The sequence below is a fragment of the Rhipicephalus microplus genome, chromosome 3 (assembly GCF_043290135.1).
Source record: "Rhipicephalus microplus isolate Deutch F79 chromosome 3, USDA_Rmic, whole genome shotgun sequence".
Lineage (NCBI taxonomy): Eukaryota > Metazoa > Arthropoda > Arachnida > Ixodida > Ixodidae > Rhipicephalus > Rhipicephalus microplus.
This window is the reverse complement of record NC_134702.1, coordinates 84,261,676-84,286,903: the sequence shown is the minus strand read 5'-3', so window position 1 is coordinate 84,286,903 and position 25,228 is coordinate 84,261,676. Positions and strand designations below refer to the sequence as shown.

The window sequence follows — 25,228 nt, the reverse complement described above, 5'->3', positions numbered from 1 at the left end:
TTTATTTATTTATTTATTTATTTATTTATTTATTTATTTATTTATTTATTTATGTTCACCACATTACCAGCGAGATTATTCTTTGCGTGGCCGCTGAAGAGACGTGGCTCGTATGTCATAAATGCAGAAAACATGTTCGTTTATATTTAATTTTATATAGCTTTCGTACTGCTCCGCCAACGACGATCCGATTATATTTATCTGTATGTGTGACGCAAGTACCCTTGGTGACAATGGAAGTTATCGAGATTTACTAAGAGGTTTGAATGAGTGAAAATGTCAAAGGTGCAGAAAACGAGCAACAGGTGTTCCACACCTGTACAGGTCAGCACGTGAATTGAATGGCACCTTTTTCAAGAGTTATACAGGATGGGAGGACAAATGCGATGATCCTATGTTTTTTTTAATACGGCCTTCTAGATGCTGATATGTTCAATAACACTTTTGTTTGATTTCCGGGTGACGGCCGCAAATTTATTTCTCGAAGCAAAACGAGTTCGGATTGAGCTGAAGGTCGTCATGGGTTCTGTAAGTACATACCAAAAATTTATTCGTCCATGTCTTCAAGTTCGGTAGTGCTGAAAGGCTTACGAAATGACGAAGCTCGAAGAGGCATAGCATCGTTCCGTTGTTATCTAACTTTAAACACGCACTCACTTGTACGAAGAACAACAATGTCGGTCAATGCTGAAAGACAAGGCTGACAACTGCGCCCAACAGGAATTTAAAATGGCACACTCTTTATAAGAAGAGACCAGAAACAGACGAGGTATCAATTCGCCAATTCACAAGAGCTTAATATGGAGCAATCACAAAGATTAATGTACCTTAGTAAGAACAGGTAACAGTGAATAATGACACATAGGTCTGACTAATGCTCGCTGCCCCCAGACCCTTCTTCCACACTGAATGCAAGTCATTTTCTTAAAACCACTCGCCTATTGCATGGCATGTCTGCTAATCCGAAACTGAGTATGGTCGTAATGATAAGTGTTGGTACTGGACGTACCAAAACCACGCTATCATTATGACAGACGCCGTAGTACAAGGTTCAGGAAATTTTCACCCCCTGGAGTTGTTTAACGTGCACTTCAATCTAAGTACGCGAACCTCCAACATTTTCGCCTCCATTGAAAACATGGCTGCCACGGCAGGGACTTGATCCCATGACCTGCTGCTAAGTATGGTTTTCACATCTAACTTAACCGCTTCTGTGGAACAGTGGCTAGAGTTCTTGGCTGCTGACCCGAAGGTTGTGGGTTCGATCACGGCGGCGGTGGTCGCATTTTGATGGAGGTGAAATAGTAATAGTCGTAATTAAACTGAATAAAAGATACAAGATGAAGGTAGTACAGGCTTACGCGCCTACATCCAGCCATGATGACGCTTCAGTTGAAAGCTTCTATGAAGACGTGGAATCGGCAATGAGTAAGGTAAAAACACAGTATACTATAGTGATGGGCGACTTTAATGCAAAGGTAGGGAAGAAGCAGGCTGGAGACCAGGCAGTAGGAGATTATGGCATCGGTACTAGAAACGCCAGAGGAGAGCTACTAGTAGAATTCGCAGAACGCAATAATTTACGGATTTTGAATACCTTCTACCGAAAACGTGAAAACCGCAAGTGGACATGGAGGAGCCCTAATGGCGAAAATAAGAACGAAATAGACTTTATAATGAGTGCACACCCTGGAATCGTGCAGGATGTGGAAGTGATTGGCAAGGTACGATCCAGTGACCATAGAATGGTACGGTCTCGAATTCGCCTAGACTTGAAGAAGGAACGACAGAACTTGATACGCAAGAAGCCAATCAATCAGCTAGCACTGAGAGGGAAAGTACAGGAATTCAGAGTGTCACTGCAGAACAGGTACTCGGCTCTCAGTGAGGAAACCAACCTTAGCGTAGATACAATGAATGATAATCTGACGAGTATCATTATGGAGTGTGCAGTGGAAGTGGGAGGCAGGGTAGTTAGACAGGACACTGGCAAGCTTTCACAGGAAACGAAGAACCTAATTAAGAAGCGTCAAATCATGAAAGTGTCAAGTACAACAGACAAAATAGAACTGGCAGAGCTTTCGAAGTTGATTAATAGACGTAAAGTATGCGATGTAAGAAGGTATAACATGGAGAGAATTGAACACGCTCTGAAAAACGGAGGAAGTGTCAAAGCATTGAAGAGGAAACTTGGGATAGGCAAAAGTCGGATGTATGCACTAAGGGACAAAGAAGGCAAAATAACTGCCAATATGGATAGGATAGTCAAGATAGCGGAGGAGTTTTACAGGGATCTGTACAGTAGCCGAGACAACCACGACCTTAATACTATAAGAACTAGCAGTAACCCAGATTACACCCCACCAGTAATGATAGAAGAAGTCAGAAAAGCTTTGGAGAGCATGCAAAGGGGCAAAGCTGCTGGTGAGGATCAGGTAACATCAGATCTGCTGAAAGATGGAGGACAGATTGTGTTAGAAAAACTAGCCACCCTGTTTACGAGGTGTCTCCTGGCGGGAAGAGTACCAGAGTCTTGGAAGAACGCTAACATCATCTTAATACATAAGAAAGGAGATGACAAAGACTTGAAGAATTACAGGCCGATCAGCTTGCTCTCTGTAGTATACAAGCTATTTACAAAGGTAATTGCTAACAGAGTAAAGAAAACATTAGAATTCAATCAACCAAAGGAACAAGCAGGATTTCGAACAGGCTACTCAACAATTGACCACATTCATACTATCAATCAGGTAATAGAGAAATGCTCAGAGTATAACCAACCACTATACATAGCCTTCATAGATTACGAAAAGGCGTTTGATTCAGTAGAAATATCAGCCGTCATGCAAACACTGCGGAATCAGGGCGTAGATGAAGTATATATAAACATTCTGGAAGAAATCTACAGGGGATCAACTGCTACCATAGTGCTTCATAGAGAAAGCAACAGAATACCAATCAAGAAGGGTGTAAGGCAAGGGGACACAATTTCCCCAATGCTGTTTACCGCGTGCTTACAGGAGGTTTTCAGAAGCCTAGAATGGGAACAGTTAGGGATAAGAGTCAATGGAGAATACCTTAGTAACCTGCGCTTCGCCGATGACATTGCATTGCTGAGTAACTCGGGGGACGAATTGCAACTCATGATTACGGAGTTAGACAAGGAGAGCAGAAAAGTGGGTCTTAAAATTAATCTGCAGAAAACGAAAGTAATGTACAACAACCTCGGCAAAGAGCAGCGCTTCGAGATAGGTAATAGTGCACTTGAAGTTGTAAAAACTATGTCTACTTAGGGCAGGTAATAACCGCAGAGCCGAACCACGAGATTGAAGTAACTAGAAGAATAAGAATGGGGTGGAGCACATTCGGCAAGCACTCTCAAATTATGACAGGTAGATTGCCACTATCCCTCAAGAGGATGGTATATAACAGCTGTATCTTGCCGGTACTTAGCTACGGAGCAGAAACCTGGAGACTTACAAAGAGGGTTCAGCTTAAATTGAGGACGACGCAGCGAGCAATGGAAAGAAAAATGGTAGGTGTAACCTTAAGAGACAAGAAGAGAGCAGAGTGGATTAGGGAACAAACGGGGGTTAAGGATATCATAGCTGAAATCAAGAAGAAGAAATGGACATGGGCAGGGCATGTAGCGCGTAGACAGGATAACCGCTGGTCATTAAGGGTAACTGACTGGATTCCCAGAGAAGGGAAGCGGGTTAGGGGGAGACAGAAGGTTAGGTGGGCAGATGAGCTTAAGAAGTTTGCGGGTATAAATTGGAAGCAGCAAGCACAGGACCGGGTTAACTGGCGGAACATGGGAGAGGCCTTTGTCCTGCAGTGGACGTAGTCAGGCTGATGATGATGATGATGATGATGAAATAGTACAGGCCCGTGCACTGTGTTCTATCAGTGCACGTTAAAGAGCACCATGGTCAAAATTTCCGGAGGGCTCCACTACGACGTTTCTCATAATCATATAGCTGAATTGGGACGTAAAACCCCTGATATTATTATTATTATTATTATTATTATTATTATTATATTATTATTATTATTATTATTATTATTATTATTATTATTATTATTATTATTATTATTATTATTATTATTATTATTATTATTATTATTATTATTATTATTATTATTATTATTATTATTATTATTCTGTCACTTAAGTTTGTAGTTGAACGTCGCGGGCTAATCCTCCTAATCGTTGATTACAGCGACGCGAAACTTGTATATACCTTGTCACTGATGATTTTGGGATCCCACATTATTTCATGTGCGTAATAGTCAGCCAAGCAGAATCTTTTAGAGAGACAGAGACTGAGTACGCGATGTCACAGCTCACTTACGGCCAACGCGATGTTCTGTCGCCGTAACACGTGCCGTATACAGAGACCGTGGTTTGCGCATTCCACTGCTTCTCGAGGAATCGTCGCGTGACCCGCGTCTGCGCTGCACGCATGACTACGTGCGAATGAGGGCTTACACGAGATTTTTTACAAGTTTCCTGTCGGCCGACTAATGCAAGCCACCACGCACAACGCATAAGCAACTTGTTTCGACTTTGCGTTCGCTCCTCTTGAACACGACGTTTAATGTAATCGTCGTTATCGCTGAGCGCGCTAGTGTGCGACTGTACGAACAAAGAAAGTGCGACGACAATAGTTGTAGTTTGGTGTTCGCCTTAAAGTAATGCTTACAAGACATGGTAGTACGCCTCTTCGTGTTCACCTAAACACTCCTTAGTTGTTACGATAAACTTCGTTGTTTACAGTATTTAAACATTAGTTCCCTGCCTAGGTTCCAACTTGTATACTTGTTTCCTTTGCACCACACCTTGGCAACTGCATTCGTGCATCTACTGCATATGTACCTCACCCTGGCAACCGCATGCGTACATCAGCAATTTCAAGGTGTTAAGCGCTTCACTGCTTTCACTTTACCTTCACCGTTCGTTGAAGCCTCCTATATGAAAAAGCAAAGCGTAAGTTTCATTAGTGACACGTTGGCTATCCTCTATACCTTCACAGACGAAATTTTTTGACCACTTGTTAGCCTAAGTTTGTGAATACATGCACGAGCGTGTGTGACTAATTATTACTATATAGCTGGTGGCAAAAGAAAACTGAATTGAAAGTGTCTTGTGTTCCTTCATTTTGTGTGTGTCTTCGTTGCGGTCGAGCAGGTGTGCCAGTGACCAGATTTTGCGCAACGCCAAACTTGATTACCGTCGTTGTGGAATAGCAGTTTCGCAATCGCGGTGCTATGAGTATGCGAGTGCGCCAGCAGAATTCTCGGTCGTAGCTGTCGCGCTGATGTGGTCATAACAAAAAGCGAAGGATGTGCACATTCATTTATTTGCATGCAATAAGGGACCAAAATTGGGAGTCCCTAACTGTGGTGCACCTGGAGGGCGCATATCGTGATTTAGCGACACACCAGGATTCTGTTCCTTCAACTTGCCCATTGTAACCTCTTCGCTTTCAACATGGCAATTTCGTCCAGGACATCTTCTGGACTGCGGCTTGAACAGTGCTAATCTTTGAATTCCCAATCTGAGGACAATCGCCTTCTACACGCCGTAGGCTGATTTTCATAGCACTCCACTATGCGGTGTCCTTGATAAATTTTTGCTTTTGACACGTGAAACTATTATTATTATTATTATTATTATTATTATTATTATTATTATTATTATTGTTATTATTATTATGATTATTATTATTATTATTATTATTATTATTATTATTATTATTATTATTATTATTATTATTATTATTATTATTATTATTATTATTATTATTATTATTATTATTATTATTATTATTATTATTATTATTATTATTATTATTATTATTATTATTATTATTATTATTATTATTATTATTATTATTATTGCTTTCGTAAGCTTCCCGGAATGACGATAGTTATAGCACGAGAACAATACGACAACACAGCGACAAGAAGGACACCAAGGTCGTTTTGTTCTCGCGCTATAACTATCGTCATACCATACCAACTAGCCCAAGCCGCCAGACTTCCCGGAACATAGCTCGAGCAATTCAAATCGTTACCTTCTCCAGACACTCTACACGCTACCAGCTTAAACACTCTCCCAGTTTCTCTAACGCATTCCACGCGACACAAGAGAACTCAAGCGACGCTAAAGGCATGACCGTTGCCGACGCTGCGTCGCAGTGATTCATTCTACAACCATGTATACGTGTTTATCATACCAATCGCTTGTTGCAATAGCCGTAGGTACTTATTCTAAAGCTCTTTCCTGCGTGTGTAAAGCTCCATATCTTTTTTTTTTCGCGATGCTATATATACTTGGCAGTTCGCGGCATCCGTGCATGGAAGGACGTCAGAATGATGCAGATGACACGCCTGTAAAATGCTCACCCCCCCCCCTTCCCCAAGTCTTTGAAACCAACTGAGTCGCAGCTGCGCTACCGGTTGCAGAAGAATATTACATGGTCACTCTGTACGTCTGCGAAAAATAAGGGGTGGGGGTGGGGGGTGGGGGGAGAGGGTTAACTCATTTTCGCAAGTATGTGTTTCGGCTCTTTTTTAGTTTTATCACATTTCTATTCACCCTCCTTTCAGCCTCCATTCCTTTGCCTCAGTGCAGGATACCAAACAGCATTAGGATAACCTTCTGCATTTCCCCTACAACTCTCTCTATAAATTCCCTCAGAAGAATACAGTTTTTTTAATTTATTTTTTAAAGTTTCAGCAAGAAAAAATAACTTAACTGGCACTGTATGCGTTCGAAGGCGTGAATATTACAGCCGTGATTCTTTATTGCGACAATGCCTAATATTACCCAAGCGCTAGCAAGCATTGCGTTATTTAGCCAACACATGGTAACACTAATTACCGCTATGCTTTATGATATAACTAGTGTTGGGTAGAGCCTCCTATCAACTATACTTCAGTCTCGCTATCAGGCCTATGTTGGCTTACGTTTATACGCGCGTCTACTTACACTTAGTTTGTTGTGCTAACGTTCATCGTCAGCTTAATATTCATTGATCAGAAGCTTATGTTGCAGAAGGCTTTGGGGGGTGGGGGCACTGATTATGCCAGATATTCTTATAAAAGGATTGACACTATACTTGTAACGGACTGATGAGTCCACTGACTCTGACTCAGATCAAGTCGTGAGCCTCTGTCCGAGTGAGTTTGCGTATGCCCAAGTGAGCCCAAAGGGCATATTATATACTTCTTCAGCCAGTCTAAGGGAGATTGTTTTTCTTTTCATTATTCAATAGCGCCCACCGCTAGTCATTTGTCACGGTAACTGCAGTATATTTTATGCGTCAGCTGTATGCCGTAGTTATTTGTTATGACAACTGCATGGCACGATCACTTGCTAAAGAAAGGGGGAAGTTTGTGGGCAGTTTGCAGCCTGAAGAGATAAAGAATTCTTGAAGACAGGGTGTCACTGCTGTTAACATTTCGGCAAACGGCCTTCAGTTGCAACCATGAAGAAGACACAAGTCTGCTTGCTGTCACATGATTGATTGATATGTGGGGTTTAACGTCCCAAAACCACTATATGATTATGAGAGACGCCGTAGTGGAGGGCTCCGGAAATTTAGACCACCTGGGGTTCTTTAACGTGCACCCAAATATGAGCACACGGGCCTACAACATTTCCGCCTCCATAGGAAATGCAGCCGCCGCAGCCGGGATACGAACCAACGGCCTGCGGGTCAGCACCCGAGTACCTTAGCCACTAGACCACCGCGGCGGGGCTTCTTGCTGTCACATCGGTGCCGGTGACACACCTTATGGTTCCTTGCTAGGGCAACAGCACTGCTGAGCTTCCTTTCTTTCTTTCTCTCTTTCTTTCTACGTTTTCTTTCCATTTGGGAGCTTGTTCGGCAAGCTTCTTTACCACGCGCCTTGTCCGGCCGCGGCGTGTACACTTCTTCGGTCATTTCAGAAATGCTCCCTAGATAGCGCACCGCAGTTCTAAGTGTCGGCTCTCTGGCGATTCCAACACACTGGACGGCGCGACTCCGGTTGAGGTGCCCTCTTCGGTGATTCCAACAATGATGGCGCGGGCTTTCGGGTGAATACGAGAAGGCTCACTGGGTGGCTCAACGATGCGCACACCAATATTGGCACGTGCGCTTCCTTTCTCTTCGCCGGAAGCTCACGCAGTGAGCGCTTCTTTTCGTTACCGCTTGGCCGCATGAACACACCAGAAGCCAAGGCAGCAGCGCGGCGGGCTCGCAACGCAGTAGCAGCTCGGGTTCGCCGTCCAGACCTTGTGGTAATAGCCCTAGACGCAGAAGAGAAGAGGGCTTGCCGTCAAGCGCCGAGGGATCGCCGACACATCTCTTGTGCATATATAGTGTATATAGTTCATCAAAGTTTATATAGTGCATCCAAATGTTAGCTATAAACATTGTGTATGTAAGGTGTATATAACAACAGTGTCACGTCTATAGATGATGGTAGGAGATCAGTACGGAAAATTCTCAGGTTACCCGATCATTTACGAGCAAGCTCCTCTAGGATCATTCACTTCGTCAATATGGCGGTGCTTTTTTTTCTTTTTTCTTTCGCTCGTGTTCTCTCAGGCAGCCACGTTTCTTTTCTTTTTTTTGCTTTATTGCCTGTTGCCAAACAATATGTGCCTGAACAATGACGAAAAGGTCACACCCTCGCATCTGCTTGTGAGTACAGTGAAAAACTTCTCCTGCTTGGAAGTGCAGCAAAAATAAGGTTCTCGTTTTACGAACACCCCCGTCCAGTATACAGGCTCCTCAATACATGCAATGTCGCAGTAATATTGTGTGGTACAAGCGTACGTTGCCATTGGCTGTCAGAACATGTGATTATCATAACGCATTCGTCGTTTAAAGTCGTCCACCCATTACAAAAGGCACACACGTTACGGCGCGTTGTTGGTGCATTGCAAGTTCGATTATGCAATTGAATTGGACCCCGACACTGTATTCGCGGTGGACCTTAACGCGGCATATTACACTGACGGGGAGGCAGACGGATTGTTTGTTTTTCCGGGGGATATAGTCGTGGGATGCTTATTCGTCATCATGTAAAGATGAACACGGTACAGCAGTGCTTTCGCCTGTTTCTTCCACCCACATGTGCAACTGTATACGCTCGCTTCATTCGCAAATCAGCAGAACTGCATATTCTATCGCAACCGGAGAGCGCTCGTGTTTGCGCAGCTTCCTCGTCGACTTCTTGCGATGTGTGATCACACTGCCTAATGCGATTAGGAAAATAGTGCAGCGTATACGTCTCATCGTTCTTGAACGGTGAATCGGGTCTCTTGTTCTCGTGTATTTTTTGTTTGTTTTCTTTGCATTCGTCGAAATATTTGTTTCAACATGTAAGACGTTGATCACTATTCTTTTGTATGCACTTGATTACAGATTGGCGCTTACAATATTCTATACGCATGTTGGATGCACCGCGGTGTCTATTAAGCAATGAACGTTCTTTTTGCCGCAGATGGAAATTTCAATCCATGATTATTATAGACCGAATCATGTTCAGATCTCCATTCGCATTCGATGCGCATAAATTGTTCATGATGATTATGGAACGTGACTGAACACGTACAGTGAGCTTTAAAAGCTTATAGTCTACGAGGTCAAAACAAGATGTGAATATTCCCGAAGCTTCAGAAGGTAGGTTTGAGTTTAGATTTCCGGCATGTTCTAAAACACATTTTGACTACATTTACTGTGCACTTCGATCGTACACAATCATGAATTGCTAGGGAATTCAAACTCCTTTCACACCTATAGTTGTCTTCAAACTTTTGACAACGACAGCATTGTTGTATTGGCGCTCTCTCGAGCTCCACATGATAGACCGTTTCGGCTATCCCAGAACACAATGCTACTATGTCTCGCCGTATGACGTTCCCTGTGGCGTCAGCTCTCTACATGCAGGGCACGCCAGGCGGCGAAGACGTCGTTATAGACCCTATCACACAGACTCTTGAAGACTTCCGGCTTCGTCCACCAATGTGCTTGAATATCATAGGTGGGCAAAAAGAGCATTAGAAAATAACCCGCTGATTTTCTACACTTTTATTCCATAATTTGGCAAAATATATTCAAATAAATGTTCTTTTCAGCTATGATAAAAACTACAACAGATTGTCTTGAACATTACGCACGTTCTTATTATCTGAAACACTAAAAAGAGACATTCCTTACCTTTGAAAAAGCGCGAAAACGTCCTTTCAGTTCTGACGTTACGAGCTGGTAAATTAGGTGACCGGGAGTTTTTAGGGGGCACAACGCTCGCAATCTTGAAATCGTCTGTAAGGAATGAACGACGCGCCCGCTGTTCTACCACCGTTATGTGTCCCCCTTTGTCGCGCTGTTGTTAGTTACGTGCCGCTAACTACGTACATTTCTCTTGCCGAGAGCATACGAAAGAACCATTCATTATATTAAGACGTGCGAAACAGTACCGGACGTGTTACCATCCGTCCCGTGGCGTCTTGTTGCGCTACCTGAATGCTGCGTCAAGGCATCGTGCTCGGAAGAACGAGTTTGGGCTGCAGTGGCCAGTAGTGTAACTTATTTTGCGAAACTAACGCTTACGTGTTACTTTCGTTTGTGGGTGCCACAATGTACGTTAGCAGTACGTGTAGTCTGCCCTTCCAAAATTTCGAAACGTATACGAGTGCACCAAATGCTGCTTAATGTGAAACTAACCTACACAGTCGGTTAGCAACAACTTGATGGGAGCTAGTTGGTTCATAATTAGAGCACAGAAAGTAGTAGCTCTAATGGAACAACAACAAGCGGCGTCTTCGTTCCTTTGCCTCCCCGCAGTAGTCTAGTGGTTAAAAGGTTACTGACACAGAAACGTTGGCCTCGCGTTTTTTCTGGTGAGATGTGTTGCTGGGGTCCTGTTAGTCATGACACGACACATCATCCTCTGCAGCATGCGACAGATGAATAATTACACGCCCATCATTATTAACCAAACTCAGTTTCGGTTCGAGAGAGCTGCCAAAATAGGTGCAACTGTCGCCACCTAGCAGGTGCAGCTCTTGACGACGTCAGCACAAAGAACTGTGACACATTTCCGCTCGGTCCGCATCAAAAATTACTTTCGGATAGAAAACGGGACGGCAATGTCGTCAAACACAAAACTTTCTAAGCGTGCGTCATGACCATGCACTCGCAACCAGCCGCCGAGAAATATAGACTGCGGGAACAAGCATGGCAAAAGAAAAATGGCAGCTATGACGTCATTATAACTTGTTTTGTTGACTGCAGCGTGGTGACGTGAGGGATGTAGGGGGTCCCCAAAGGATCTCCTTCGAGGGTGTCAATGGCACGATGGAGGCGAGGGCCCCACACATTTAAAAATTATTTTAATATTCCTTCCCAGCTATATTCGCTGTTGATATTTTGCAGATGATATACGAATGTGCCTGGGATTCGACCCCACAGGCTATCTCGGCCGAAACATTTTGTCAGTGCGCCTTTAAGGTACTCGTCTGCTGGCCAGCAGATCGCTAGATTGAATTCCGGCTTCGGCGGCTGCAAGAATGCTGTAGGCCGGTGTGCTCATATTTTGGTTAACATCAAAGAAGCCCAGGTTGTCGAAATTGCTGGAGCCTCTCACTACGGCTTCTCTAATAATCACATGGTGGTTTCGGGACGGTAAACCCCACATATAATCGTCTTCATTCTCTTGTTCTCTTCGATGTTTTATTCCACTGTACACTGTACAGTCCATGATGGCATGAAAATAAATGCAAATTCCACCCTCAACTTGTAATAAAGTTTTCCCAAACCAAACCAAACTCTCAACTAGGGCGCTTTCCATTTATCAATGTAAAAGTGATGCTCTATGGTTCCCATTTTAGCCGAAAATATATAACTTTTCGCTGCTAATGTCGACAATACGAGTATTAGTAACTAAAAGTTCATCGTCACCACTTGAAACGTTTGCTTTCTCCGAGAAGGGATGTTTGGATTCTTGCTGAAATTTGCAAGGAAGTTCAACTTTTCGGCAGAAAAGCAGCGACACAAACATGAATCTGTATTGCAAAATCCCCTGCCACTAATGCGTTTGAGGTGTTTGACGCACACGTACGCTGTATCTCCTGTTTGTACCTCTGCGACTCGGGACGGCTTTATGCTCTCCCATAGTAGAGTACCTAGTGCTCTGAATCGTCAACCACTTTTTCTAAACACACAAACTTCTATTCATCTCGTCTCGATGATGAAACGTAGGGACGGCTTATTGCTGTCCCATAGTAGAGTACCAAGTACTCAAAATTGTTAACCACTTCTCTAAACCACCCCCCGCGCCACTTTTTCTGAACACGCAGGCTTCATGAAGTGTGAGGCTTACGGTACTTCCTTATGTTCTCCCATAGTAAGTACCGAGTACTCAAAATCGTTAACAATTTTTTCTTTGTTTTTTTTACTTTGACTGGCTGTTTCAGAGCGCTCTAGAACGCTTTCTTGAGAGAGATAGAGAGAGGCTGAGGAAAATAAAAACGACGCAACCTCATTGTCTCTCACAAAAGCGCCCCGAATCGATCAGTCTAAAATGGCTTCAGATATTCAGAGTCGACGCGGCCTGATTAAGTGTGAGGCCCACGAGATGGTTTTATGCTCTCTCATAGTCGAGAATCAACAACTCAAAATCGTTAAGTTTTTCTAAACAGAGTATCATGTATTGGGACAACTTTTTGCTCTCCGATAGTAGAGTATCAAATACTCATGCACACACACAGTTTCTTAGCGGGACACCTTAATTCTCTCCCATAGTAGAATGCAGCGTTCTCTAGATCGTCGAACATAAACACATTTGTTCGTATGAAGCACTCTGTTCTGATTTCACGTTACCGGAGCAGCTTTGGGCTCTCCCATGGTAGAGCACGTATAGTGATCTAAAGCGTTCACAATTTATACTGGACACAGAAAAAATTTGGACTTTCCGGTAGCGCCATACTGAGGTAAAGGAAAGAAATAAGTCATCCTTCGAATCATAATTTCCTGAAATTACCGTGAGAAGACTCTGGCGCTGCGATCGTTCAGCGACCATGGGAATGATGCGTAGTACACGGATTTGCCTAGTCTTCGTACTTTCAGGTCTCGAATGACACTTGTGGCTTTGTTTATTGGTGTGTTTCAGTTTTGTTTTGAAGGAAAGAACGAACCGTTTTGAACTTCGTGACCTGATTTGAAATGGTAAGCCTAAAAATTGAGGTGGTGAAGCGCAACTAGTAAACATTTTCTGATTTTTATTTCGTGACAAATCAACTTCAAGCCACGCGAAGTCAACCGGAGCCGAAAGTAGGAAAATTATTCAAAACTGTGAACTAGCCATCATTCCCATGCTCGCTGAAGCGCCATGCGTTGCAGCTCCCATAGGCACTAGCGCCAGAGTTCTCTCTAGTATACTTATAGGAAACTTTATGCTCCACAACTCACTATGCCGCTCAACCTCCCCCCCCCCTCCACCTTGTCTTCTCTCTCTCTCTCTCTCTCTTCAGTTCTTTAAAAGGTAATATTTCTTTTTTAATAGTTTAGTTTCAGTGGACAGTGTATTATACAAGTGTATGTAAAACTGTGTCTAACGTTTGTATAAACTCTACTAACCTGATATTGAAGTGTTTAGTGTGTAAGTGTCTCAGTGTTTGCGTATACTGGTTGAATAAACTTTCCTTTGCTGAACCAAAACTATTTTATTCTGCATATTGAAATTGGGACAGCTGATTGTTTTCCTAAGGTAAGTACATCATACTCAATGTCGTCGAACATTTGTTCTAAACATCAAAACTTCCGAAAACATTCAAATTCCACTCTGCAGACATGACTGCTTCCTTAAACAGGGCAAAATTCACGTATTTCTGAATGTTTGTGTGCATTTTTAGGGGGTTGTTCGGGCGTAGCGGTCCATACTTGCGAACGGGAGCCGTGACGTTACAATCGCATAGGCGCATGCACGTGCAGCATGGTGCACGTGTTCCTTTCCTCTTCACTTTTTCCACATCTCTTTTCATCCCTCTCTCCCCCTTCCCCAAAAGCGCTGATGCCTTACTACACTATAAAAAATCAAGTATTTGGGAGTGTTTTCCCACACAACAATAGCCCCGCTGCGGTGGTCTAGTGGCAAAGGGACTCGGCTGCTAATCCGCAGGTCGCGGGATCAAATCCCGGCTGGGGCTGCTGCATTTCCGATAGAGGCGGAAATGCTGTAAACCAGTGTGTTAAGATTTGGGTGCACGTTAAAGAACCCCCGGTGGTCGAAATTTCCGGCGCCCTCCACAACGGCGTCTCTCATAATCATATGGTGGTTTTGGGACGTTAAACCCCTCATATCAATCAATCACACAACAATAACCATTACTACTTCGAGCACTTTCCTCGCGTTATCACCACGGTTCCTGATGTTCGCGGTCATGAACGGCACGCGCTTTATCAGTGTGACATAGTATTATGAACAGGAAGGGCCCAGTGCCAGGTTTTCAAGAAAGGAAACGCGAGAAAGTCAGATGACGATGATTGTTGTTTAGCAGAACTACTCCCCGGATACCGCATTTAGAAATACGAATGCATTTCTTAGTCAAGACATGTCAGGCGTCTGTCGGTGTCCGCGCGCCAGCAGATGTTCTCTCCGCTCTCCCTCCCTGTTTCATAACAACAGCGGCGGGCGCGTGCGCTTATCCTCGCCCCTAGCAACCGGGGCAAGTGGTGCGGGCGGAGTAGCGCAGAGTGAGTGCAGAGGAGGAGCGCGCTCTGGCGTGCGAGGGCACTCACATGGCGGGACTATTTCTACACGAAGAATGTCGATAATAAATGGATGATGCAACCTGTCAAATTGGCAAGCAAGTATTCTGACAACAGCAGAATACCAAGCCAAAAGAAAACATTGGTTAAGAAGATGAAGGAAAGAGAGTGGGACATGTGGAAAATCTGAATGCTTATGAAATCATCACTGGAGACATACCGATTTTTTCCCTTGCACTGTCGCCACGCATCCGGTACTTTGGGGTCACGAACGACATCAGCGTGACATAGCTGTCTTAATAAGAAAGTGGCCAGCGCCAAGTTTTTGAGAAAGGAAGCGCAAGCAAGCCGGATGATGAATATTGCTGTGGGACAAAGAGACACCCTTTTCACAGTGTTTTCTTCGTTTTTTATACTGCACTACTTCTATTTCACGACGTGGCTGCTAAATGCGGCAGTTTGTAGAAAATGCATTGAATTTGTTATTTTTCTCAAGTTTCTGCTTGAAATGAAAGGGGTATTTTCTGGTTACGTCAGCAAACCTTTCAATCTAGCTGAAAAGTTGCGGGCAACAGTATTGTTCAGTATCCCTTTAAGTTCAAAATTTCTGGAGCCCTCCAATACGGCGTCCCTCATAATCGCACCGCGCTTTGGGGACGTTAAACCTCAGATATTATTATGTGTTTGTTAAAGTGAGCAAATGTAAGTAGATGTGACATAGGCCGAAAGTTGTCCTGCCTAGAGCCGCAGCGTTTGGGAGCACAGCTCACAATTATTCTTAGGTTGCGAAATATCATAGTTTCACCTCCGAAACTTTTTGAACGTATGCATACGAACCCTTCACATACTAGTGAAATGTCAGCTAAACCTACAGTTCGACGTCGGCATTTCCCGGGCTGTAATTTCTGCGCAGCAGTTGCGTATTCCAAGTAACCCAGGGCGAGCCAACATTGCGTTGTGCCAACGAACACGACGGCGGCTCGCGAATGCGAGCCCACGGTCAAGGACGCGACGCCAAGAAGGCCAAGGTGACGCCGTGCTTCGAGTGCCGGAGCACCAAGGCCAGCCACCCGAATTTGCGTTCGAGATCGTTGCTACGTTTACAGATAACGCTAGGCAAGTGGATCAATATGTGCGCGTGCATTCATGGGGGCTTTGTATGTCTTCACGACGGCCCATTTCTTTGCGTTGTTCTTCGACATCTAAGAGCACGTCAGACCCACGGTTTTCTTGATACACGTCTCTATATTTTTTTGGTTTGCCGTTTATGCTCGTACTACCCAGTGTGTTGTTGTTAGTAAAAAAAAAAGCTACAGCACTATTTTTTGTTGCTGCCATCCAATTTTGTCGCTAAGAAATAACGCGAGGCTCATCAAGAGTACCATAGTGATTTCTAAAGAATGCTTATGATGTATTCTCATCGTATCGAATGATCTGAAATACTAAGATGTGTTTTTTATGCAAGGTATAAAAAAAATAGCTTGTTTGTAAAGCACTTGAATTAGTCACTAGCTGAAGGGATGTTCTTTGATGAGGCAAATTATAAACTCGTAAGCATTCATGTACAACACTGTATTGGCCCTCAGAGTACAATACGTTACATATACTATATAAATAAACACATCTATAAATGTTGATATCGTATCATGCTTGGTTCTTTTTTGTACTGATACTCACTCACGCTGAACCAAAAGACCTTTTCGAAAAATTCTTGAGGCTGCTCATAAACCTTGTTTGTAGCATACCACTAGCACCTGACGCAAGAACCTTTGAATGATGTCGTGGCTCCGCAGTAACTAGGACGCTGCAGACTATAAGAAAACGTTACAAATGGAACAAATTTGATTGTGCAAGCAAGAAACAAGAAATAACCCACGTTTAGACAGCTGCATGCTTTCATACGAAGCGATATAGGAAAGAATAGGTCGAAATAAATTGAGGGCACATGAGTTGCCCGATGTTTGATGGAAGACAGCGAAGGTACGAAGGTACAATTAAATCATGAAAGCAGTGACATATACCCCGCCGCGGTGGTCTAGTGGCTAAGGTACTCGGCTGCTGACCCGCAGGGCACGGGTTCGAATCCCGACTGTGGCGGCTGCATTTCCGATGGAGGCGGAAATGTTGTAGGCCCGTATGTTCAGATTTGGGTGCACGTTAAAGAACCCCAGGTGGTCTAAATTTCCGGAGCCCTCCACTACGGCGTCTCTCATAATCATATAGTGGTTTTGGGACGTTAAACCCCACATATCAATCAATCAATCAAAGCAGTGACATATGAAAAGCTAGTTTTTTCTCCTCTGTTGTACTCGGATTTCATTTTACTGTGCTTTTCATAGAGTTTACCGCATTATTTCAGCGTCAAAATGTATAGCGTACGAACTTTTAGCTCGGTAATATTGGCCGTATTGTCTTTCCCCTTCATATTCATTGATTTCTCGGAAGCCACTTTATGATACGAAAGTTTCAGTACAACTTGAACGGCGTTATTAGATCGCTTCCTAAATACGTCATGAGATCTTCGCTGAGGAAGCGCCGGCACCGAAAGGCGCGGCTGTCATGGCCTCTCACATAACCGTTTCTTGTTTTGTTTGGAGCTTTGATCGCCATTTCTATCATTCGCGCACACGATACCCTCACACCCCAAGGTTTTGTTAGCTTGATCGGTGGACGATTGAGTGACTTCATTTATGCCAGTAACCGCAAAAGAAATACAATAATCAATGGGTTGCGTATCGCTTATTTTAATCGCAAATGCTAGAGCCGAAGACAGGCGAATACGGCCCAGGTGTCGCTTCCGGCAACTTCAGTGAGAATACGACAGTAGCATGCCGATAGAATCTAGCGGTTGGCCTTCGACGCGAGGTCGGCCTAACGGCTAAACGTGGCGTCATGCGTAATCACGGCATCACACGTTCGTCTATCCCTCGGAGACTCGGGATAATGCCGCCGTCTACTCTGCCAAGTTCCTGACCTCTAAATTATTCCGCGTGCGATGGCAATCCAGCGGTACAGAACCGGTTTCCTTTCGCCGAAAAAAACGTCTATACACGGTCAAATAACTTCCGCGTAGTGCGGCCGCCAACAACCACGGATTATGTGACGGTCGTTTGCACGCGGTCTTGTACTTGGCGGAAGGATTCTAAGTGAATCTTCCCAGTCTCACAGCTTGGAAAAGGGCAGCTTCTATGTTATGCTTGACCAAGGGAGAGTCATACTATTGCACCAGAGGGATGTTTTTTTTAATGCTAACTATAAACTTGTTGGTGCTAACTTATTTGGACGAGTCATATTATGCTGCGCTACGGAGAACCGTTTGTTAGGAGTGGGGTGAACGCCCTCTGAAGGCTCATGGGAGCGCATGTGCGCGCGAAATAAAAAGAGACCGAGTGAGAGGGCAGCGGCGCTGCTTTTACGCTCGTGTCAAAGACCTTCAACTCAAATGAGGTAGCTGAAATTAAAAGTGCAGAGACGTATCTATTCTGACAGCTATGTAAAATTATCACTTGACCTGTTACAATGCGAGAACACATTAACTGCAGCATGCATTCAAGATCTCCTGACGTCGTTTCAAACTATTTACTGATAACGAGATATTGCTTCCATTGACAATCTCTGGCAATGGGAGTGATATATTAGAATTCACAAATGACTGAGGCAGTAACGTTATTTCATAGTTTATCAACGGGACATTGTCAACTCTAGTTTCTACCTTTCTCTATAGGGTGTGCCTGTCGGTTTCGTGCAAGCTCGGCTTACAGTTACTTGCTGAGCAGTGCGGGGAAGTGAGAGAACTGTGCACGTGGGATCTTAAAGTACAGCTGCATTTGCTTTTACCATCACGGCAGCCCATGTCTCATGCATTTTTGGGCCCATGTGAGGACGCTTATTTTACAGTAACCACGGGTATTTCTGTAGTATTATGCGATACCCCGCCACAAAAACGATCAATTGTACTAGAGTACTTCGTGTCGTACTTTTGATGCACAATTGAGCAGGAAGATCATGCCTCATGCCATGTGACGCGATACTTCGCCGCCGAAAAAGGTGGAAAGTTCGTCACATAACTTTATGTCATATTTCATGGCGTTTGTTGTTATGGAATTTTTTTCTCTTCGTTTCACGTGTGATAAGATTGCGGAAAAAATGTGGTTTTCGATACCGATACATTACGCTTATTTTGCTTTTATAGCTTTTCGTCACATTGTGCACTAATATTGCATAATGCCCTTGTAATTACGCACGCTTTTCGCGTGCGAAGGGTGAGTCTCCCGGTTACACGTCACCGTGGTTACACTAACCTCCGTTACACGTAACCACTGTTTATACTGCTTATGTAACAAGGGTATGAGAAGGCGGTGGTAACGGGGCTCGATTACACTATATATCGCCTTCAGCTCTTGAAGCCGGAGCTCAAGCGCGATCCCAAGTTTTTAAGACAATAGCTCGTAACATACCAAATGTGAAGGACAAGTTCCTTTATTTTCCCGTTGCCCAGAAGCGGAGGTGGCCCATTTTGTCGCAGAATCAGTTAAAATTATTGCATAATGCCTTTTATGAATGCAGTACCGCGATACCACATTCATTTTTCCTAGGTTCTGCCTCCCATTAGTTTAATTTTCTGATAGTACCACGAAACGCGATGAAGTGCGTTGCAGATGTATGCTAGGTAGTCAGCCCAACTTGCTCAGCTTGATCGAACGTATAGTCACACAAAAAGACGCCCAACGTGCTTAAGCGTCCAATGTTTAAGATGTACAGAACCACAAGCATTTATATTGACCAATTGCAAGGCATTTAAAACAGACATCACGCACTTGGTCTGGTAGTGACCCCTCCAACGGGTCACGAACTTGCAATCTAGAAATGTTAGTTTCATTATCACTGCCGTCATGCATCTATGGTCGCGCACTAACCATTAGTGTTGCTGGTATGTGACGCGTAGAGTATTTTTTCAGATTACGTAGTGACGGAATATTATCGTGGCACGTTGATTGAGCCAATGTTATTTCTTTTATTTACAGTTCAGGAAGGCGGTTGCAGATGTTCTGAAGCCTGACCACGATGACCGCTACCTTCTCCGATGGCTAAGAGGTGGGCGCACAGTGTCAATATACTGCTTTTTTTTCACCAGTTTCTTGGCGATTTAAGCGAGGAATTTACTCGGATGTAATCGTGGTTCTTACGTTTATTTGCAAACTCAAAGTGAGGTGTGTCTTTTACTTAACTGGTTGCTTCGGACGTTTTTCTTGCAACCGATTTCTCACAGACTTCGACAGCGTTATGTAGAGAAGCAAAAAAGAACTGTGTTTACCTATGTGGCTATCGTAAACGGCTTTCTTAAAGGTGCGAGGTGTCGGTTCTGAAAATCTTTCGGTGAATGTGAACCAGATGGAATCAGGCTATAGTTTAACTGAGCAGATTCTCATTTTAAAGACGATAATCTCTTTTACAGGACAACGTTCATTCTTTATCCTTCAAAAACTTTTGAACGCTAATTCGGCCTCGCACTTCTGGTATCAATACACCTAATAAACCTCGTGGCTCATTTATTTTGTTGCCTATCTTGGCGACTTACTATCACTGCCTTCGAGAAGGCGCATCTTTTATTACCGGCTGTTGCGACGCATGTCGATTCAACCGGAATGCGAAAAAAAAAATCGCAGCATATCCACGCAGTGCATGATGATGAGTGGAACAAAGCGTCCGTCCGTCCGTTCGTTCTTGCTACCATTCGTTCGTGCGTTCGTCTGTGCGTCCGTCCGTCCGTGCATCTGTCTGTCTGCCTGTCTGTCCATGCGTCTGTCCATCCGTCCGTCCATGTAGCGAACACTTCAAGTACCGCCATCTCGCATCTTTTTATCATATATTCATCATAGGGAAATACCGCCATCCAGCGAACACTTCAAGGACTAAACGAGAGGTGGCTACCTACTACTACTACTCCTACATACGTTGGGGACGCACGACCCACGGTTTAAGGAGCTTCGTCCTTTAAATGCCTCTCTATTTGAATTCGCGCTCAAGTCAAGAAGCTGCGGACGATGAAAACAGATTTCGAAGCGAACTTCCAACTAATGCAGCGAAACGTTTTATATGTGACAAACCTGAACTAAATTTATCTGGCGCGTCGCTGGCATGACAGGAATAGCTTGATGGGCACCGCCTTGCTCTGCTTGACAACGGAAGTTTATTTCAAACGTTCCGTGTTAGTGAACGTTAAAAAAGCCGAAGGTTTCAAAAGCATTCGACGCCCTTATATACAGCGTGCGTCTTGGAAAGAACGAAACCTTTCCACGTAAAACCTGAGTTTTTATACCCTGTATTGAACTTCATGTGATACAGCTGTTTTGCTTCCCGTTCCGCAGCTCGGGATTTCAACCTCAACAAAGCCGAACAGATGCTGAGAGCGGTAAGTTCGCAATCTTCGACCATTTATACGTATACACGTGCAAGCTATCTGCAAACTCTCATCAGTGTTTAGTGTTACGTATGCCTCAAAGCGTGTCCCAAGTGGAAATCCCCAGAGCTTAAGGTATATAAAGGAGCCGCACAGGTGCTTCCATGTGCCTGCATGCTACAGCCAATACGACTGATCACACTCTTCGAACACGGCGATGTTACAAGAACAGCCACTGGCACAGCTAACAGGAAACCGGAAGCGAACTCGCTGACCCCGACAACATTAGCGCACATTCGGATTTCAGGATCAGTGTAACAACGATTCGTATAGGCAAATGATTAATCAGGAATCGCTGTTTCTCAGCCCTGCAGCTTTAGTGCGCCGCCTCAAGCACCCTTCCTCTATTTTTCTTTTTGCGGTTACTTTCATCAAGTTACGACTAATATAAGGACCTTACGGTTGAACAAAGTTCAATATTTTTCTGCCCCCCCCCCCCCTTTGTTCATGTTTCCTTGCTGATATTTTAAGCGTTATTAGCCATAGGTCGAAGAAAATCCTGCGCGTTGCTCATGACTCACACTGATCGAAATTTTCCTGAGCCGGACTCACTCGGACTTGCACTCATCAAAAGTTTCTTCAACCGGACTCACTCTAACTCCTAATTAAAACCCATATATTATTTGACCATACTCGCACAGGCTCACGGCTCGATCTGAGTCTGGGTGAGTCTGAGTGATTTCGCCAACCTATGTTTATAACACACTATCGACTTAGCACTATTGCTTGATGTAATGTAACACAGTTGAATTCGCTTTCACGTGAGCGCCTGTGATCCCGTATTGTTATTTCCTGATTATTCAGCGCACCCTCATGCGCAATAACATCTGACCAACCAGCTCAGTAATGCATTGAGGAAAGCTATGCAGTATATTCAAGCATCCAAAGTTGATCGCAGTCTCAGTTTATATATCACACTCTTTTACTGCGCGAGAGTACAAAATGAATGTGTCATTTATTTTCTTGCAGCATGTCGAATGGAGGAAGCAGTTTGGCACCGATGACGTCATGACATGGCCGGAATCACCGGAGGTGGGAAAAGCGATATTTCTGCAGCAGCGTCAATTTCTATTGACTTTTGGTGTTGCCTTTCGTGCCCCACAATGAAAAGCAGTGTATCTGGTGGCTTCGCACTATCTTATCGCACAGTATTAACTGGCTGTGTAAAGCACGTCGGTAAAAGCACTTTATACCCAGCGGTAACACTAACTTTCCTCAAAAATTAAGATGGGAGCCGACCGATCGAAACACACAGGAGAATAAGCACAATGAACAGAGGAAATGCTTCAGACAGGTTGGCTGATGTTCCTATCGGGGGGCGGAGGCCCGTATTCACGAATTGTATTTCGGGGCCTGTTTATGTGTAAAGCAGCTAACTTTGGCAACTGGTGGTCGAGTTGAAGGCGTGTAGATACTTCAGTATCACATGAAAAATAAAACATGAAGAAATTGAGGCTATGAGGGGTTAGAACTGCATGAACACTCTCCTACAAACGACCCTGAAGAGGGCCTATCTTTGTGAAAGGCCAGCGTGTCTGAGACACTTCTTCTGTTCATTCTGCTTAACTTTCCTCAGTGATATAAATTCATGTAACTGTGTAGGGTATCATTCCTTTTAGACTGAAATCACCTACCAGTTACTACACGTCTGTTCATTCTTCAGAAGGCACAAATCGGCTCGTTCTTTCGGCACGCACGCGGAAACAGAGACTGTCTTCAACAGAAGAGTGTTGTTCTGTACTTCTTAAAGGATCACAGGACTAAGCGAGAGTCACTGAAAGCAACTTCCAGCGTAAACCATGCCACGGTAATGGCTGTCCTTAGATAATAAAGTACCGTGTATGATTTTTGGATATATTTCGGAGGCATGAAACATAAACACACAGACGGCCGGGTGACAAATGTTTTAACTTACAATATCCCTGGAGCCATGGCTTTTACAAGCAAACTTGGGATGGCAGCTTTGGCGATGGCATCTACACTTTTTAAACCGTTCGCACCAGTGATACCCTTTGTTCAAAGACCTACCCCCTGCTCGAAACTCCGTGGACGTTTGTTTTGCTTAGATTTCAGGCGATTTAAATTTGTTTAAAGTCCGCTATGACTTAAAGCTTGCAGAATAGTGTACGAAGGGCGTCTCTGTCGTGTAAAACGTTCAATTTTGTTTGATTACCGGTAAGCGCTAACTTGTGCTGCAGACTCTTAAAGGCTAACTCCAGCGATTTTCCCAGGTCACTTAGGCCCATATTTACAAACCAACCTTGGTTTTACCTCAGATTTTTCTCAACTTCCTGTACTCTCTCCATGCGTTATAAAGTCACAAAAACGGTAACAAGGTGAAAGATAAGAACAGAACGGTTCATGAATATCGGCCTACTTTATTCATCAACTTGAATTACCGTTCAAAACCAACGGGAAAAACTCGAGAAAAGGTCGAGGTTGGTTTGTGAATACGGACCTAAATCTCAGCGAAATTCACTGGGTACGTTCATTTGCACGTTTCCGCCATTCATGCCAAATTGCCGGCTGGAGAGCTGCGGAGATTCTTTTCAAATTAATTTCACAGCTCGCCTCAAAACCTCGCTTTCCAGAATTAATGGCAACATTGTTTGTGCGACGTTGATTTTTGTCTGGTGGAAGTGACGGAACTGGTGTGCGGTTGCAGGGTCTGCTTGTCTGCTATGAATTGTGTGGGTTTGGCTGGCTCTTCCTTGGTTGAGCACGCGATTTCCTTTTACGTGTTGGTGGGCGAGTGCAGGTGACAAGTGGTGTTGCGTTGTGGGCTGCATACGATTCGCCTTATGTTTACCATACCAACGTAAGCGTTTAGCTTATCGCCGCGGATGGCGTAGACAGGTAGTGCCATCTGGCGGGCATTATGAGCGATCGGTTGAGTTCGGGCAAAGGATAACGTCACACGCGGAAGCGCAATCGATTATGTTTCGGTTTCGGTATAGCGGTTTCTCGCTAATTAAAAAATACTTTCAAGCTTATTGAGCACTTCAGCTTTAGCTATTGGGTGCGTTACAAGAGTCTCAGGAACATAAAAGCACCATTATCCTCACATGGTCGAAAAATCGCCCAGTTGGTCATTTTGGCATCGCGTATATTTCATCAAACGACGTCAACTGATCCAACCTATGCTTTCAAACAGCCATTTTGTTGCCTTCTTGATTTTTGGTTATAGCAATATGTCCAGGAAACCACTTCGAATGGATCTGGTCACCTGCAGAAGGAGAAATGAGGAGTCTTTGTGAACTGAGTAGTCATTACGCAACTAACGATAAAGTGACGCATCGGAAGCAACTAGGAGATGAATGAAAAACCGATTTAGAGCTCTTTTACTGTGATCAATAAATGCAGCACTTCTGATAATGATAAACAGATGTTACCCACCCAACGCGGTAATCTGATGTTTATGGCTGCGGTGTATGACTTCTGACTACAGGACCGAATCGCGGAATCGAATCCTAGCCGCGGTGGCCGCATTTTTATGGAGGCGAAAAAAAAAAGATGCTAAAGGCTCGGGCACCTATATTTAAGTGCGCATTAAGGGAACCCCAGAAAGCCGAAATTTCCGGAGCCCTTTTGCGTCCCTCACAATCATATGGCGGTTCTGAGACCTAAGCCTCCAACAATTATTATATTTGTGTTGCTATGAGAAACTGAAAAAAAAAATACGACCGCATCTTAGTGCGTGAATAGTCTAGAGCCGTTTTGTTCACATCAACCATAACAAAAGCGCTCTGCATTAAACCAGCCGCCCCAATGCATAGTTCCTTCTAGATTTGTGTTCACCAATAGACGGCTTTAGTTCTCCGAGAATACGACCTTGGTTTCCGAACGGTAATGCGGTGACTTCGCTTTATGGTCAGGAACACCCACGTTCGAAGATTGCTCGCGCATATACAGGTAAGACTTCGATAGCCATCATTCGCGATAAAACACGTGCGCTCGCGCGTGCTCGCTTATATACCAGACACGGGCGCGTTTGTAT

The 25,228-nt window shown here is 44.0% G+C and overlaps 1 protein-coding gene across 3 annotated transcripts in view; it reads left to right on the top strand.

Annotated features, from left to right (window-relative positions):
* LOC119172841 (SEC14-like protein 2) overlaps positions 1–25,228 on the top strand; it is a 56,463-nt gene that overhangs the window by 13,052 nt on the left and 18,183 nt on the right. For all 3 annotated transcript variants that reach the window (XM_075889908.1, XM_075889909.1, XM_037423989.2), the window contains exons 2-4: positions 19,796–19,865; positions 21,140–21,183; positions 22,201–22,263. In XM_075889908.1, the coding sequence (XP_075746023.1) occupies positions 19,796–19,865; positions 21,140–21,183; positions 22,201–22,263 (177 nt within the window). The remainder of the gene's footprint in view (positions 1–19,795; positions 19,866–21,139; positions 21,184–22,200; positions 22,264–25,228) is intronic.